Raw genomic sequence first — 18,710 nt, 5'->3', positions numbered from 1 at the left:
TGATGTTACAATGGGAGATGTTATAATATAGCAAGAGGCATGGTGGCTCACTATGCTACCCATTGTAGAATCCCTTTTATTTGATCCTTTGGAGAAGGTGATTGGCCTTCTAAGAATGAGCCCTATAAAATGACAGAATTTACTATGAGGATCCTGTTTACTATAATATACAGTATATAATCTTCATGAGAATCCAAAGGGTAATTTATGTCAGGTTTGTCACATTCTAATATACATCAGTTTGTTTTTATCCTGTAGACTTTGTGAGTTGTATATCTGAATCTATTTTTCACTATAATGTCTATGAAGTTCAGTGTCATACTGGAAGTCCATATGCATTTTACCAACCTCACCCCTGGCTTTTTCCTACATATATATATCCCCTCCACCTCAATTTTTTTTAATTTTTTTAAATTGTTCTATCTTTTTCCAAGTAACTCAAATTTCTTCTCCCATGACTTTTTTTTTTTTTTTAATGAGGTAGGCTATAAATGAGCTAAATTAAAATTTATTTGGTATGTATGAGCCAGGCAGTCGGCTAGGCTCTGTCAAAATGAACAGGACAAAATCATTAAATGTGAAAAAGCCCTCATTCCAGTGGTAAAAGGTAAGTAAATGAAATTATCAGATAATAAATAAATGCTATAACAGTCCTCAAGGAACAAACTGATGGGAAGTGCCTGACTCTGCTGAAGGGATTTGAGTATAGGCTTGAAATGAGTGTTAAAGTATGAGCAGAATTTACTAGCAGGAAGGAGGGGAGGGCAAGGGCATTCTAAATTAAGAAAATTATGTAAACAAAGACAAGAAGGCTTAAGAAATTTATGATGGACCTCTTTTTCTGAGAATATGGCCGGCAAGGTTATTAGGTCAAATTATTCCGCTGAAAAATAATGATTTAACTAAAATGCTGAATAAAAATGTTAAAACTAAAATTGCTAAAAATAACACAAACCTGAAGAAGTCTAAAAGGGTGAGATAAGGTAACATAGAATAGATAGCCCAAATTAAGGGATAGTCTACTAATTATTGGCCAATACTCTTTAAAAAAGTCGAAGTCATAAAAGACAAGAAAAGATAAGGAACTATTCCAGATTAAAGGAGACACAGAGCACAAAGCTTAAAGGGAATTTGATTCTGGAAAAGGGAAAAATGTTGTCAGCCTATTAAGACAACTGGCAAAAATTTGAATATGGATATTCATTAGATATCAGTATTATATCAATGTTAAATTTCCTAAATCTGATAACTACATGATTAAGCAAGAGAATGTCCTTGGTCTTAAGAAATACATACTTAACTATTAAAAGCACGATGTTTACAACTATCAAATGGTTCAGGAAAAAAATGAATACATATATATATGTATGTATCTTTACACAAAGAGAAGGAATGATAAAGCAAATGTGGTAAACTGGGAACTTGTGATTCTGAAGAAGATTATATGAGAGTACCATGTACTATTGTTATAACTTCAGTAAATTCTCATTTTATATTTTACAAACTTTATTTATATCTTTCAAGTCTTCAATCTGCCTAGAATTGAGTTTCATATATTTTTTCCTTAGGAATATCTAATTGTTCCAACACCATTTACTGTAAAATCCTACCTTTTCCCTGCTGATATGTATATACTATGTCCAAATATGGGTATATTTGTATATGGACTTTCTCTTCTGTTCCATTAATACTAAAATTAAGCACTTTGTTTCATCCAAAGACAGCATAAAGAGAGTAAAAGAACAAACTGTGAAATAAGACATTCATTAAAAAATATGCAAAGGAGTAGTATTTAGAAGACAAAGGAATTAAGAAGAAATAGATAAATACCATTATGGAAAAATGGGCTAAAGATTTGACAGGCACTTTGCCAAGAGGAAATCTACATAGCCAATAATCATATAAAAGGGTGCTGTACTCCAAGAGACATTAGAGAAATGCAAATTAAAAGCACAGTGATATCTAATTTTACAGTCACTAGACTGGCAAAAATTAAAAGTATGACAATACCAAGAGTTGGGGAGTATATAAAGCAACAAGAACTTTCATAACACTGCTAGTGGAGTGTAAATTGGTCCCACTTAGGAAAATAGTGTGGCATTAGCTAGTAAAATTAAAGTTATATTCACCTTATGTCCCAGCAATTTCTCTCATGGTAAAAACTTCAGAGAAAATGGAATGCCATGAAAAAGGTACAAGAATGTTCCCAGCCCAGATTAAGAATCAGGGCCTTTAATCCTATATAGCTTAATAATGCCTGGCTACATCCTAGAATATATTAAGCAGATAATAAAAAAATATCAGCAAAGTCCCTTGAAGGATAAGAGAAAAAAAATGGAACACTAAACTTTATCATGGGGGAGATCCCTGATACTGCGTCAAACATTAGGGACACCCAAATCAATAGGCCAAGCCCTTGATCTTGAGGCTTGTTCTTATGAAGCTTATATATGTGATGGAGAAGTTTAGATTACCTATAGGTATGCCTAAGAGCTACTTTCGGAAGACCTCTTTTGTTGCTCAGATGTGGACTCACAATCTCTAAGCCCTACTCTGCAAGTGAAATCGTTGCCCTCCCCCCTGCATGGGGCACGACATCCAGGGATGAATGCCTCCTTGGCTCCATGGGAGATCATTCCCAGGGATGACTCTGGCTCTGGTGCCATGGGATCAACAATGCCATCCTGACCAAAAGGGGAAAAAGAAGTATAAGAAATAAGTCATCAGTGGCTGACAGAGTTCAAATAGAGCTGAGAGGCTACTCTGGAGGTCACTCTTACACAAGCTTCAGTCAAACACTGCTACCTATTTTAACTTGTCAAACCCCAACCAAAACCATTCTAGCCAATCCTAAAGAACACCTAGGGCAATATATAAGATTCTACAAAGGTTCCAAGCACTAGGGTAACTTTCCAGAAACCTAGAACCTCCAGATGGGTCCCTGGACCAGAAAAGTTCTGAAACCCTGGCCAGTCTCTCAAGAATATCAGGCTAGACCCATCTCCCTATCCTATGTTATAAACAGACCCTTCCAACATGAAAAAGTTAGAATGAGTATAGCCAAAATAACCCTAAAAAGTGAAAGGGTTTAACAAACGAGTAAGATTGCTGAATCATTACACTGATATTTCTTTTAGTCTGCAGTATCTTAGAGTAGCTAGTTGTAAAAACCTAAAATTGCGGAATTGTAACCCCCACAAAACTCTGAAATCTGGTCTACAACTAATGTGGTGATGTGCTTTGAAATTTATTGCTTTTTTATATATACGTTAGTTTTCACAAAAAAGAAAAAATTGTCAATTGTGATGATAAAAAAAATATTCCTTCTAGCCTCCAATGTTCTGGAGCAGCTAGAAAGAAAAATCTGAGATGATGGTATGGTAGTCCATGACAAAATCTGGGATCTGTCCTTAACTACTTATTAAGGAGTACTTTGAAAACTACTGTTTCTTCTTTCTTTGCTTTGTATATATGTCATATCATGAATTAAAAATTAAAAAAAAGAATGCTTGATTTGTGAGAGCTGCAAGTTAGAAGCACGTCAAATGTTCATCAACAGCAGAATGGATAAACAAATAGTAGGTATATTCAAATGGAATACACAGCAATGAAAATGAACAATTTGCAGCTACTGGCAAAATTGGATCAACTCACAAAATCTTGAGTGAAAGAAGATACAGAAGAATACACACAATGATTTCATTTATATAGAATTCAAGAAGAGGCTGAAACAAGCATAGGTGGTAAAATCAAATGAAAAGTAAGGAAATCATTATCATAAGAAACAGGATGGTAATTACTTCTAAATGTCAAGGAGGGGATAGTAATTAGAGAAGACAGGATTCTTCAGCGCTGGTAGTAATATTCTATTTCTTGATCTGAGCAATCGTTATAAGGGTGTGTGTTTTAAATTATTTGTTAAAATATGCATGTTTTATGCATTTTTCTGATTTTGATTCTGTTGTTTCACAATCAGAAAAAAAAAGAAAAGTAAGCTTGATATTTCTGAGGAACTCCAAATAGGTCAGTAAAATCAGTGTTCAGGCAGACTATATTAGATGAGACTGGAAAGATAGACAGATATTTAACATATGAAAGACTCTTGAGATGCTATTCAATAATCTTTTGGCACAAAATCTTCTGCATAATGTTTACACTAGGCCTATAGCAAATATGTATGTTTAGACTACTCCCTGAACCCTGCCATATTTGTAATATATATACTTATTTGAAGGGAGGGGAGAGAAAGGAGGGGAAGGCAAAAGAGGGAGAAGGAGACTTTGTTCGAGATGGTTCTTTAGTTCTGATTCCTGTCCCCAATGAGACTGACTATAATTCTTATTCTTGGGTTCTAGGGGCTATCTTGTACTATATACTTTCCTGTTTTATTTCATTTATACTAAAATTAAACACTTTATTTTTATTTATGTTTAAGTAGTTTTTCTTACTAGCAGGAGTTTTAAATGAGACAGGTCATATGCTTAACTATAGTGTTATTACATTTATAAAACAATAGCACAATGTTAAATGTTTCTTTTCTGACATACCCACATATTAGCTAAAGTTCAGGCTTCTTAACTATAAGAAATCTTGAAAAACAAATGCTAATACTCATCAAAATGCTGATATCACTTTTCTTTAACTTACCCTCAACGTATGGTGTTCTTGCGCCAATAATATTCTTAGTTCTTCATGTAGTGTTATAACTTCCAGAAACTGTCCCCACAAAGCCATTAGCAGTGAGCAAAGTTGTGCAAGATTCATATTTATAAGTTCTGCCAGTTCATCAGGATTTTCTATTTTCTAAAATGATATAAAAAAAAAGTCACTGCTTCTAAAGAGACTTACTATAAATACTTAAATATAATATTTTACTGAGAACATTAAGACCAAGGCAAATTTGTAGTTTTCAAAAGAAAAATGTGCCTGGGTATTCATGTGTATGTGTAGAGAGAGAAAGAGAGGCCAACTGACCAGCGGCTTTTTCTTTTTAATTAACAACTATTGCAGCAATTTTCACAACAACTTACTCAATATTTCAATATCTGAGATGCCTTAATATTGAAGCAATGTCAACTGTAATCTAAAATTACAAATTAGAATTCTATAGTGCATGATCAACTTCAAAATATGAACTGCTTTTCCTCACTCCAATGTTCTTAGGTTCTATTTTTTGTGGTAAGATTCTTACAGAGTTGTCAAATCATCAATTTTTCTTCTAACAATTCACTCATTCATACTAATTGTGAACATTTAAACTGCAAGGGCCTATATTCTAAAGATACAAAGACTAATACGAGAAACTCACAGTCTACTAAGGAAAGAAAAACAGGTAAACAATTATACATTATGAGCGTTCTAACAGTGGCATTAAGTTATCCAATTTATTTAAAAATTCAACTAAACTGATTATAAAAGTAAAGAGCACTCAAAAAAGTAGAGTACTGAATTGTACTATGAAATATAAAATCTTCTGAAAGGCAACTATTTCTTCTTGAATAAATAAAATAAAGGATTATTTAAAAAAATAATACAAGACTCTATCAGAATGACTGCTTCTCTTTAGGGCAAGCTTTTGTTATTATGAGATCAGGACTTTTAAAAAATCAGTTGAGGAGTTTCAGGAAGATGGCAGAATAGGATAGGTTGAGTTCACCTCTGCTCCAAGGAACAGCTAGCGAAGTGACAGAAAAATGACCGGGACAGCGATTCCAGGGTGTAAATGACCTGGGAGGGTGTTCTACACCACACAGGGAGGCCCTGGTTGCAAAAGCTGAAGAACTGAGACGCAGAAAACCAGAAGGTATCCAGCTAGTGCAAACAGCATAATGCACCCTTTCAAAAGGAAGCCCGGAGCCCTCAAAAGTGCATGGACAAAGAAACATCACTCACCCCTAACCCATATCCAGCAACCCCCGTGATTTCTGTCCCCTGTCCCTGCACATTCTTTTTTTTTTTTTTTTTTTTTTTTTTTATTTGTCAATGTGTATTTTATTTCCAAACAAGGACTATGAAGATTCCTTGTCATTAAACATTGTTTTAAACTAGTTTAGGACTGATACATCAGAATAAAAAGTATCTGTGTGTTATAACTGGTAATTCAAATTTTCATAAAAATTGAATACATATTTATATATAAAAAAGTTTTATTTTATTGACATGTACAAATTATAAAATTCTAAATTACAATTGCTAACTTCATAGCACTGTATATTTATTCAGATTGAACTTTTAAGTTTTCTTAGTTTATTCCCTACTGTTTCCTTATTACTCCTTTCTCAGGTTCATTGTCATATTACAAGATTATATCCTTAAGCAATTCTTTCAGAAGATCTGTGAGTGGTCCTTTTCAGTTCTTGCCTATTCAAAATGTTTTATTTTACCCCAGGCTTGAACGCTAGTTTGACTAGATACTTTAGATTCTCTTGCTCAATATCTGTTCCCACTTCCTTCTAGCATGTCTTCCTAAACTACTTTCCTGCTCCCTTGTAGCCAGCATTTTAGATGTGATTTATGGTCCACCATTCATATGCACTTTATGAAACTTAAATTTGGAGGTAAGTGGTGAGAGAGACAGGTATAAGGTATCCATTTTACTGATATGGATCCTCAGAGATCCTGAGTTAAAACTACCCAACAAAACCATTCTTCAGAAACTGCCTGAGTTAAGTGTTTCTTGTTTTAAGTTGCTAAATTTTGGGGTGATTTGTTATGCAGCAATAAGTAATAGAGACAGTAAGTGCCAAAAAAATAGTGATCAGAAACCCATTAATAAATTGACTTGTCTCTACCTTTACTCTTAGTAAAAAATAAACATATACACATAATATTACCCTCTCCAACTTTAGTATGTACAAACAAGAGTGACAATTGTTAAAATAAAATATTTAGTTCTAAAAGACTGAAATCACATCAGCCTGAAAACACTTACCCAATTACTAGTCATAGTTGCACAAAACTATCTTCTAAGGAAAACTAGCCAGTAAGACAGTTAAGTTTGTGCTTTCAGCTATAAAGACAATCTTAAAATGCATTCTTTCTTTCCTCTAATGATAGCTAAACTACTCTCAGCAACAGCTTAAGCATCGTTATTGGTAGTCCAGCTCTTAATGAAAAAGGGGCTGAGTTACAGTTTACTCTAATAACCCAGTGGGTCATCTTTGAAACAGAGCCATGGAGCAAAAGTATTTACACAAAGTTGAGACTTTATCTTAGAATGAAAGGTAACACAGGTCCCTAATCTCTTAAGAAAAAATAAATTAAAACTTTCAGTCACCAACAGTCAAGATTTTCATTCAGAAATGTTTCTTAAATATCAAATTTTTCTTCACAGATGCTATGTCCATTTTCTTCATAATCTTCTCTTGTTACCACCATATCTTCAAAATCATCATTCTCTGATATCAATTTTCCACCTTCCCAGGAATAAGTAATAGGGTTTTCAGGCAGTACAACAGAAACATCATAATCTGTTGGAGTGAGACACCGAACTTCTGAATAAACCCGATCTCTAAATCCTGGGAAAAGGGAATTTCCACCCGTCAAAACAATGTTTTTAAAAAAATGTGGCTGCATTTCTTCAGGTAAGTTCTGAATTGAATAGACAATAGCTTCTGGAATTCCCATTTCTTGAATGCCTATATCAGAAGGATTAAATAGTATTTCTGGAACAGCAAATCTCTCATTGGCCAGGCGAAGAATCTGTTCCCCAGATTTATATTTTCCACTTAACACCATCTCTTCCCTTGGCTTACAAAAGCCCTTTTTAATTGTACTGAAATCAGGCAAAACATAGTCTATCATTACTGTATTTTCTTCTCCTTTCAACTTTGCAATATCCATGTCTCTATAAAAATCCTGAGACACATAGCATACATCTTCTTTTACTTGGTTAATTACATGTGTTTCATCCATAACATGTAGCTGCCTGTAAGAAATGATCTCCTTTAGATGATTGGTTAAGAGCTTTCCTCCCACATTTATTCGAATAATTGCCTCCTTTTTCTTTTTACTTCTACAGTAAGGAACAATATGTGTAAAGGAATATCCACTATCTACAATGATACAGCACAATTCAGAAGGATTATCTCGGAAATACCTATGTGCACTGAGAGCCCCAGCATTTACTCTTAATACTGCTTGGAATTGATATTCTTCAAACAGGATTTCATTCATTGATTCTTGAATTGAAGTGAAGTTAAAATATGGTTCCGTGATAATAATATTAGTATCTAAAAAATCAACGAGACACTGTCATGGCTGTAGCTGATTTTGGCGTTGTAGGCCCCGTTATCCAGCACTAAGGTCGCCATCGCGGCCCACCGGCCAGCGCGCCACCGCCCCTCCCTGCACATTCTTGCATCATCATCCTGGTACCCCTAGACCTCTCACCCTGCACTGCAATCCCTGTGCCCCAACCTCTGTGCCTGGTACCTCACACCCTGTTACCCATGACCCCACGCTCCATGCACCCACCCACACTATACCCTGCCTGTGCACCAGCCCCCATGCATCCGTACAGCACCCCCATCTGCCTCCTGTTGCGCCCTACCATGTGTCCCCCATGCCACACCCTGCTCCTGCACTCCAAGGCCTGCCTGAGCTATACCCCATCCCCAAGGCATCACACTGCAGCTCCACAACAAGACACTCTGCACCCCACACTCAGAGGAACCAACGTAGCATCCCCAACCAGTGCCTATACTTGTGCTGCAACCCGTTACCGCACTGTTAGGCTCTATTCAACATCCTGCATCCAGCTCCACACCCATCCTGTAAATACAAAACTTCAGCCTACTGAAGGAAATCAACTTCCAAAGTAATCCTAATAGGACATTTACATGTCTCAAAGGCGACAGAAGATCACTAAGCATATGAAGGTATAGACAGATATAGCCTAGCCTAATAATCAAATTAAAACAATAGAGGAGACACAGACATTGGAAGAACTAATCAAAGATGTTCATGTAACTCTACTAAATAATTTCAATGGCTTGCTAAAGACATAAAGGAGATCAAGAAAACAGCAGAAGAGCATAAAGAGTAATTTGAAAGAATAAAAAGAAAAATATCAGATATCACAGAGATTAGAGATGCTGTAGAACAGATAAAAATATACTGGAGGTGCAAAAGAATGAAAGAAGACCCATCTCTCACACCCTATACAAAAGTTAACTCAAAATGGATCAAAGATCTAAACATTAGGTCTAAGACCATAAAACAGTTAGAGGAAAATGTTGGGAGATATCTTATGGATCTTACAACTGGAGGTGGTTTTATGGACCTTAAACCTAAAGCAAGAACACTGAAGAAGGAAATAAATAAATGGGAGCTTCTCAAAATTAAACACTTTTGTGCATCAGAGAACTTCATCAAGAAAGTAGAAAAGACAGCCTACACAATGGGAGACAATATTTGGAAATGACATATCAGATAAGGGTCTAGTATCCAGAATTTATAAAGAGATTATTCAACTCAACAACAAAAAGACAGCCAACCCAATTACAAAATGGGAAAAAGACTTAAACAGACACCTACCAGAAGAAGAAATACGGATGGCCAAGAGGCACATGAAGAGATGCTCAATGTCCCTGGCCATTAGAGAAATGCAAATCAAAACCACAATGAGATATCATCTCACACCCACCAGAATGGCCATTATCAACAAAACAGAAAACGACAAGTGCTGGAGAGGATGCGGAGAAAGAGGCACACTTATTCACTGTTGGTGGGAATGTCAAAGGGTGCAACCACTGTGGAAGGCAGTTTGGCGGTTCCTCAAAAAGCTGAATATAGAATTGCCATACGACCCAGCGGTACCATTGCTAGGTATCTACTCAGGGGACTTAAGGGCAAAGACACAAACGGACATTTGCACACCAATGTTTATAGCAGCGTTATTTACAATTGCAAAGAGATGGAAACAGCCAAAATCTCCATCAACAGAAGAGTGGCTAAACAAACTGTGGTATATACATACGATGGAATATTATGCAGCTTTAAGACAAGATAAACTTGTGAACCATGTAATAACATGGATGGACCTAGAGAATATTATGCTGAGTGAATCCAGCCAAAAACTAAAGGACAAATACTGTATGGTCCCACTGTTGTGAACGGACATTCGAGAATAAACTTGAAATATGTCATTGGTAACAGAGTTCAGCAGGAGTTAGAAACAGGGTAAGACAATGGGTAATTGAAGCTGAAGGGATACAGATTGTGCAACAGGACTAGATACAAAAACTCAAAAATGGACAGCACAATAATACCTAAATGTAAAGTAATCATGTTAAAATACTGAATGAAGCTGCATCTGAGCTATAGGGTTTTTTTTTGTTTTTGTTTGCTTGTTGGTTTGTTTGTTGTTGTTGTTTTTTACTATTACTACTACTTTTATTTCTTTTCTTTATATTAACATTTTATATCTTTTTCTGTTGTGTTGCTAGTTCCTCTAAACTGATGCAAATGTACTAAGAAACAATGATCATGCATCTATGTGATGATGTTAAGAATTACTGAGTACATATGTAGAATGGTATGATTTCTAAATGTTGTGTTAATTTCTTTTTTTTCTTTCCGTTAATTAAAAAAAAAAAAAAACAGTAACAGAAACAATACAAAAACAAAAGACTTCATGGTGACTTAAGCTTTGAAAAGCTATTGGATATTCATACACAAAAAAAAATATATATATACTGGAGGGCAGTGCACCAGTGGCTCAGTGGCAGAATTCTTGCCTGCTGTGCTGGAGACCTGGGTTCAATTCCTGGAGCCTACCCATGTAAAAAAAAAAAAAAAGTATATATACACACACACACACACACAACAGCAGATTTGAAGAGGCAGAAGAAAGAATAAGTGAACTACAAGACAGGAAACTGATTTTGAGCAAACAAAAGAACAAGTGGCAAAAAAGATGGAAAAATTTGAATTGGATCTCAGGGAAATGATGGCCAAAACAAAAGCGTACAAATATAAGAATCATCAGTGTCCCAGAAGGAGAACAGAAGAGTAAAGAGATAGGAAGATTAGTTGAGGATATAATCTAATATTAGGGGAAAACTTTCCAATCCTTACCAAAGACATAAATATGCAAATTAAAGAAGCCAAATAACTCCAAATAGAATAAATCCAAATAGGCTTACTCTAAGACACATACTAACCAGTCTGTCAAATGTTGAAGAGAAGCACAAAATCCTGAAAGTGGCAAGAGAAAAACAATCCATGAAATACAAGGGAAACCACATAAAACTGAATTCTTATCGAGTGAAACTGTCCTTCAAAACTGAGGGATAGATTAAAATTTTCACAAGTAAAAAAATGTTGAGAGAATTTGTCAATAAGAAACTGGCCCTATAAGAAATACTAAAGGGAGTTCTGCTGACAGGAGAGGGAGGTCTGGAGGAGAACACAGAACTGAAGAGTACCAGTAACAGTAAGAGAAACCTAAAGGAAAAAAGGAGAAAGAGGGAAAAGAATATACAGACCTGACAAATAAAATCAAAAGGATGAGAGGGTGGATTCAAGAAATGCCATTACAGTAATAACTCTGAATGTCAACCAATTAAAAAATACAGACTGGCAGAACAGATTAAGGAATATAATCCAACTATATGCTGATTACAAGAGACTCATCTTAGACACAAAGACACAAACAGACTGAAAGTGAAAGGATGGAAAAAGTTGTTCCATGCAAGCTGTAACAAAAAGTAAGCAGGAGTAGCTACACTAATATCAGACAAAATAGACTTTAAATGTAAAGACATCATTAGAGACAAAGAAGGACACTGTATATTAATAAATGGGACAATTTATCAGGAAGAAATAGCAATCATAAATGTTTATGCTCCCAGGGCGGGTCACAGTGGCTCAGCAGGCAGAGGTCTTGCCTGCCATGCCGGAGACCCGGGTTCAATTCCCAGTGCCTGTCCATGCAAAAAAAAAAAAAAAAAACTTCATGCTCCCAATCAAGGGCCTCCAAAGTACGAGACAGACATTGGCCAAAGTGAAGGGAGCAACAGACGTTTCAACAATAACAATAGGAAATTTCAATATACCACTCCTTTAACCAGATGGAGGATCCCAAGGAACTACAGAAGTTAAACAATTTGATAAATGAATTAGACCCAACAGACATATATAGGTCATTACACCCCAAAACATCAAGATTCCTCTCTAGTGTTCATGGAACATTCTCCAGGATAGATCATATGCTGGGGCACAAAACAGGTCTCTATAAATTTAAAAACACTGAAATTTTTCAAAGCACTTTCTCCGATCACAATGGAATACAGGTGGAAATCAATAAACACCAAAGAATAAGAACTTTCACAAATATCTGGAGATTAAATAACACACCCTTAAACAATCAGAGAGTCAAAGAAACTGACAGAGAAATTGGTAAATATTTTGAGATGAATGAAAATGAGAACACAATATATCAGAATCTATGGGATGTGGCAAAGGCAGTGCTGAGAGGGAAGTTCATTGCCCCAAATGCCTATATTAAAAAGGAATAATGAGGAAAATTTAAGGATTTAACTGCTTACCTGGAGAAATTAGAGAAAGAACAGCAAACTAACTCCAAAGCAAATAGAAGAAGAGAAATAACAAAGATTAAATCAGAGTTCAATGAATGGGAAAACAAAAGAAAAATAGAAAGAATAAATAAGCCCAACAGTTTGTTCTTTGACAAAATTAATAAAATCACTGGGCGACTAGCAAGGCTAACAAAAAAAAGAGAGATACAAATGAACAAAATCAGAAATGAGAGGTGGGTCATTACAACAGACCTTGAAGAAATAAAAAAATCATAAAAGGATACTATGAACAACTATACACCAACAAACTATACAACTTAGATGAAATGAACAAACTCTTGGAAAACACACAAACACGCTACAATGACTCAAGAAGAAACAGAAGATCTCAACAAATCAATCACAAGTAAAGAGATTCAATCAGTTATCAAAATCTTCTTACAAAGAAAAGCTCAGGGCTAAATGCCTTCACAGAGCAATTTTATTGAACATTTCAAAAAGAACTAACACCAATCCTGCTCAATCTTTCCCAAAGTATACAAGACCTTTTGATGTGGTTGCTTAGGTTAAGGTGTGGCTTTAACCTAAGGGTAAGCCTTAATCCTATTACTGGAGGCCTGAAAGAGATGGCTATAGAGGGAGAAGCCATGTGGATTTGCCAGAAGGTAGAGGTAGAGGATGCTGCCATGCGCACTGCCATGAGATGGAAAAGCCAAGCAATACCAAATAATGCCACAGTCAGAAGATACCAACTCCTGTAGAAAGCAAGTTTTCTATCCTGTGAAACCAAGAGCCAATAAATTTCTGCCAATCAATCCATTTTATGGTATATGCTTTAGCAGTTAGGAAACTAAAATAGTAGCAAAGCTTTCTTTTCATCAATAGGGTCAAATATCACATGTGAGCTGCCCTATACTTCTGAAAAAAGGAAGCAAGAGATGAGCAAATAAATTACAATGCCCTTGATGTCTTCATCTTGCTTCCCAATTAATAATATTTGCAAAGTTAATTGGTTCCTGAATGCCTCTGAAATGAAGAACGATTATAAAAATCTTATGAAATAAAACAGAATGCAGTTATTAAAAAGCATATTTAAAGTATAAGAAAGTTCTCATTTTACTAATACAATGTAAACATACTATCTAATAAAGTTATAAACATGGGGATATGTAAAGTTATATGTGCAGAATAAACAACAGAACAGAAATATATCAAAATGTCAATGGTAGACACCTAAAGAGTGATATTATGGGTAATTTTCATTTTTGTATTTTCAATATGTTTAATCTATTAAACATAGTATTTAAACTAGGAAAAAATAAACTGAGGAAAAAGGAACATTACCCAAATCATTTTATGAAGCTAACACCACTGTCATGGTTAGGTTCCTGTGTCAACTTGGCCAGGTTGTGGTGCCCATTTGTCTGGTTGGGCAAGTGCTGGCCTGTCTGTTGCTATAAGGACGTTTCATGGACTTAAATCATGATTATGTAATCAGCTAAGAGGAGTGTCTTCTGCAATGAGTGACACCTAATCTAATCCCAGGAAGGCCTTTTTTTTTTTTTTAATTGCATAGTATAACATATATACAAAGCAAAGCAATAAAAAAAGCAATAGTTTTCAAAGCACTCTTCAACAAGTAGTTACAGGACAGATCCCAGAGTTAGTTATATCATCCTCTCAGACTTTTTTCTTCTAAGCTACTCCAGAATATAGGAAGCTAGAGGGCTTAAATATTTTTCTATCATCACAATCTACTTTTTTCCTTCTTTTTTTGTGAAAAAATAAAATTATACAAAAAAGCTATAAATTTCAAAGCATAGCCCCACAGTTAGTTGTGGAACATATTTCAGAGTTTGACATGGGTTACAATTCTACAATTTTAGGTTTTTACTTCTAACTGCTCTAAAATACTGGAGACTAAAAGAGATACCAGTTTAAAGATTCAGCATTCATATTCATTTGTTAAATTCTATCTTCTCTGTAAAACTCCACCATCATCTCTGACCTTTCCATCCCTTTCTTTAAAGGTGTTTGGGCTATGACCATTCTAAATTTTTCATATTGGAAGGGTTTGTCACTAATATGGGGTAGGGAGATGGAACCATCTAATGTTCTGGGGAGGCTAGGCTAGGTTTCAGAACTTATCTGGCTCAGGGACCCATCTGGAGTATGTAGGTTTCTGGAAAGTTACTCTAGTACATAGAACCCTTGAGGAATTACCCTAGGTATTCTTCAGGACTGGCTGGAATGGTCCTGGTTGAGGGGCTGGCAGGTTATGATAGCTAGCAAGGTCTTAACTGAAGCTTGCGTAAGAGCAACCTCCAGAGTAGCATCTTGACTTTATTTGAACTTTCTCTGCCACTAATACTTCATTAGTTACACTTCTTTTCCTTCTTTTGGTTGGGATGGAACTGTTGATCCCATGATGCCAGGTCTAGATTCATCCCCAGGAGTCATCTCCCACATTGCCAGGGAGACTTTCACCCCTGGATGCCATGTTCCACATAGGATGGACGGCAATGATTTCACTTGCAGATTTGGGTTTAGAAAGAGTGAGGCCACATCTAAGCAACAAAAGAGGTCCTCCAGAAGTAACTCTTAGCCATGCCTATGGGTAGTCTAAACTTCTCCTCTATCTACATAAGCTTCACAAGAGTAAGCCTCATAATTGAGGGCATGGCCTATTGATTTGGGTGTCCTGAAAGTTTGACACAGTATCAGGGGATTCCCTGATGGTAAAGTTTAATATTTCCATATTCTTTATCACTGGAAGGCTTTTAAGGAGGATTCAGAAGAGAGATTTTTTCTTCCTGCTTCAGCCAGTAAGTCTCTCTTGTGGAGTTTGCTGCAGACTTTCATTGGCGTTACCAGCTTGCAGCCTGCCTACAGACCTTGGACTCTACATTCCCATGGTTACGTGAGACACTTTTATAAATTTTATATCTACAGATATTTCCTACAGATTCTGTTTCTCTAGAGAACCCTAGCTAATACAATCACTTTAATACCAAAACAGGGTAAAGAGGCTACAAGAAAGGAAAAGTACAGACCAATCTCCCTAATGAATATAGGTGCAAAAATTCTCAACAAAATACTAGCAAATTGAATCCAACAACACATTAAAAGAATTATACACCACAGGCAAGTGGGGTTTAAACCAGGAATGCAAAGATGGTTCAAAACAAGAAAATTAGTGTAAGATAGCAACAAATTCAAAGGGAAAAAGCATATGATCATCTCAATTGATGCTGAAAAGGTATATGACAAGATTCAACATCCTTTTCTGATAAAAACACTTCAAAAGGTAGGAATCAAAGGTAACTTCATCAGTATGATAAAGGGTGTATGTGAAAAATCCATAGTCAGTATCGTACTCAACGGGGAGAGACTGAAAGCTTTCCCCCTAAGATTGGAATGTGAAAAGGATGCCCTCGGTCATAACTATTATTAAATATTGTACTAGAAGTTTTAGCTAGAGCAATCAGGCCCGAAAAAGAAATAAGAGTTATCCAAATTGGAAAGGAAGAAGTAAAACTTTTCACTATTTGCAGAGCACATGATACTCTACTTAGAAAATGCTGAGAAATCTACAACAAAGTTACTTGAGCTAATGAACAAATTCAGCAAGGTGGTGGAATATAAAATTAAGGTACAAAAATTAGTAATGTTTCTATACACAAGCAATGACCTAACTGAGGAGTCTATTAAGGAAAAAATTCCATTCAAAATAGCACTAAATGAGTCAAGTATCTAGGAACAACCTTAACTCGAGATGTAAAGGACTTGTACACAGAAAACTACATAACATTGCTATAAAGAAATCAAAGATCTGATTAGGTGGAAAGACATACCTTGCTCATGGATAGAAAGGTTAAATCTACTTAAGATGTCAATTCTACCCAAATTGTTCTACAAATTCAATGCAGTACCAATCAAAATTCCAACAACCTACTTTGAAGACTTGGAAAAGCTAGTTACCAAATTTATCTGAAAGGGAAAGAGACCTCCAATAGTTAAAAGCATTCTAAAAAGAAGAATGAAGTGGGAATATTAACACTTCCTGTATTTAAAACTTATTATAAAGCCACAGTGGTCAAAACAGCATAGTTATGGCACAAAACTGAAGTACTGACCAATGGAACTGAATTGAGAGCACAGATATAGACCACTAAATCTATGGTCAACTGATCTTCAACAAGGCTCCCAAATCCAATGAACTGGGACAAAATAGTCTTTTTAATAAATGACTATGGGAGAACTGAATATCAATAGCCAAAAGAAAGAGGACCCTGACCTTACACTTGATGCAAAAATTAATTCAAAGTGGATCAAACACTTAAATATAAGCACCAATAACATAGTTCCTAGAAGAACATGTAATATCTTCATGACCTAGTAATAGGAGATAGTTTTCTAAACTTCACACCCAAAACACAAAAAAACAAAAGAAAAAACAGATAAATGGGAACTCCTCAAAATCAAATTCTTTTGTGCCTCAAAAGATTGTGTCAAAAAGTGAAGACCCAAATCAAAAGGCCAAGCCCTTGATCTTGAGGCTTGCTCTTGTGAAACTTATGTATGTGGCAGAGAAGCTTAGTATTTCCATAGATTATTCGTATTATTTCCAGAGGACCTTTTTTGTTGCTCAGATATGGCCTCACTCTGCATGTGAAATCATTGCCTTCCCCCTATGTGGGACATGACATCCAGGGATGAAAGTCTCCCTGGCAAGATGGGAGATGACTCCCAGGGATGAGTCTGGCCCATGGGATCAACAATGCCATCCTGACCAAAAGGGGGAAAAGAAGTGTAACTAATGATGTTTCAGTGGCAGAGACAGGTCAAACAGAGTCAAGAGAGTACTCAGGAGGTTGCTCTTAGCAAGCTTCAGTTAGACATTGCTACCTATCATAATTTGCCAACCCCAACAAAACCATTTCTGCCAATCCTAAAGAACATCTAGGGCATTATATAAGGTTCCAAGCACTAGTGTAACTTTCTAGAAACCTACAATCTCCAGAAGGGTCGATGGACCAGATAAGTCTTGAAGTGCAGAGGGGCCAACCTCTTCAGAATATCAACTTGTACTATTCTCTATTCCATATTATCGACAGCCCTTTCCAACATGAAAAAGTTAGAATGGTCATAGGCCAAATATCCCTGAAGAATTGGAGAATGATCAAGGTGATGTTGGAGCTGTACGGAAAAGGTAGGGCTTAGCAAACAAGCATGATTGCTGAATCATTTTACTGATATTTCTTTTTGTCTCCCTTACCTTAGAGTAGATAGAAGTAAGGAACCTAAAATTGTGGAACTGTAACCCATACCAAATTCTGAGATCTGTTCTGCAACTAAGTGCTGTAATGTACTTTGAAATCTACTGCTTTTTTGTATATGTTATTTTTCACAAAAAAGAAAAAAAAAGAAGAGGAGAAAAACAGAGAAGATAGGATTTGGCAAATGAGTATGCCTGCTGAATCAGTATATTGATATTTGTTATGGTCTCCAGTATCTTGGAACAACTAGAAGAAAAAACAAAAAATTGTGGAATCATAACCCATACCAAACTTTAAAACCTGCTCTAAAACCACTTGTTAAAATGTACTTGGAAATTTATTGCTCTTTTATATATATGTTACATTTCACTATAAAAAAAATGTGGGGAAAAAAAGGTGAAGAGGCGACCAACTAAATCAATGGGAGAAAATATTTGGAAAATACACATCAGATAAAGGCTTGATATCCTGTTTACATTAAAAAATCATAGAAGTCAACAACAAAAGAATCAACAACCTAATTATAAAAAGGGCTAAAGATATGAATAGGCATTTTTCTGTATTATGAGCACATGAAGAGATGCTAATTTTCATTAGCTATAAGGGAAATGCAGATCAAGACTACAATGAGATATCACCTCACACCTAATAAGAATAACTGCTATTAAACAAACAGCAATCTACAAATGTTGGAGAAGATGTGGAGAAATTGGGACACATGCACTGCTGGTAGCAATGTATAATGGTACAGCCACTATGGAAGACAGTCTGGCAATTCCTCATAAAACTAAATATTGAGTTGCTCCATGACCCAGCAATACCACTACTCAGTATATACCCAAAATATATCCAAGATTGCTGCTCTTAAATTTTATGATGTACATTTACA

General features: G+C 35.7%; 1 protein-coding gene and 1 pseudogene across 8 annotated transcripts in view; both read right to left on the bottom strand.

Moving 5' to 3' along the window:
- FAM135A (family with sequence similarity 135 member A) overlaps positions 1-18,710 on the bottom strand; it is a 133,033-nt gene that overhangs the window by 46,914 nt on the left and 67,409 nt on the right. For all 8 annotated transcript variants that reach the window (XM_077162193.1, XM_077162194.1, XM_077162199.1 and 5 more), the window contains one exon: positions 4,648-4,803. In XM_077162193.1, the coding sequence (XP_077018308.1) occupies positions 4,648-4,803 (156 nt within the window). The remainder of the gene's footprint in view (positions 1-4,647; positions 4,804-18,710) is intronic.
- Positions 5,997-8,327, bottom strand: LOC143684834 (actin-related protein 6 pseudogene; annotated as a pseudogene).

Source organism: Tamandua tetradactyla, chromosome 5, assembly GCF_023851605.1.
Source record: "Tamandua tetradactyla isolate mTamTet1 chromosome 5, mTamTet1.pri, whole genome shotgun sequence".
In the NCBI taxonomy this organism is placed as follows: Eukaryota; Metazoa; Chordata; class Mammalia; order Pilosa; family Myrmecophagidae; genus Tamandua; species Tamandua tetradactyla.
Note: the sequence above shows the minus strand (reverse complement) of the source record. Positions and strands in the feature narration are given on the sequence as shown.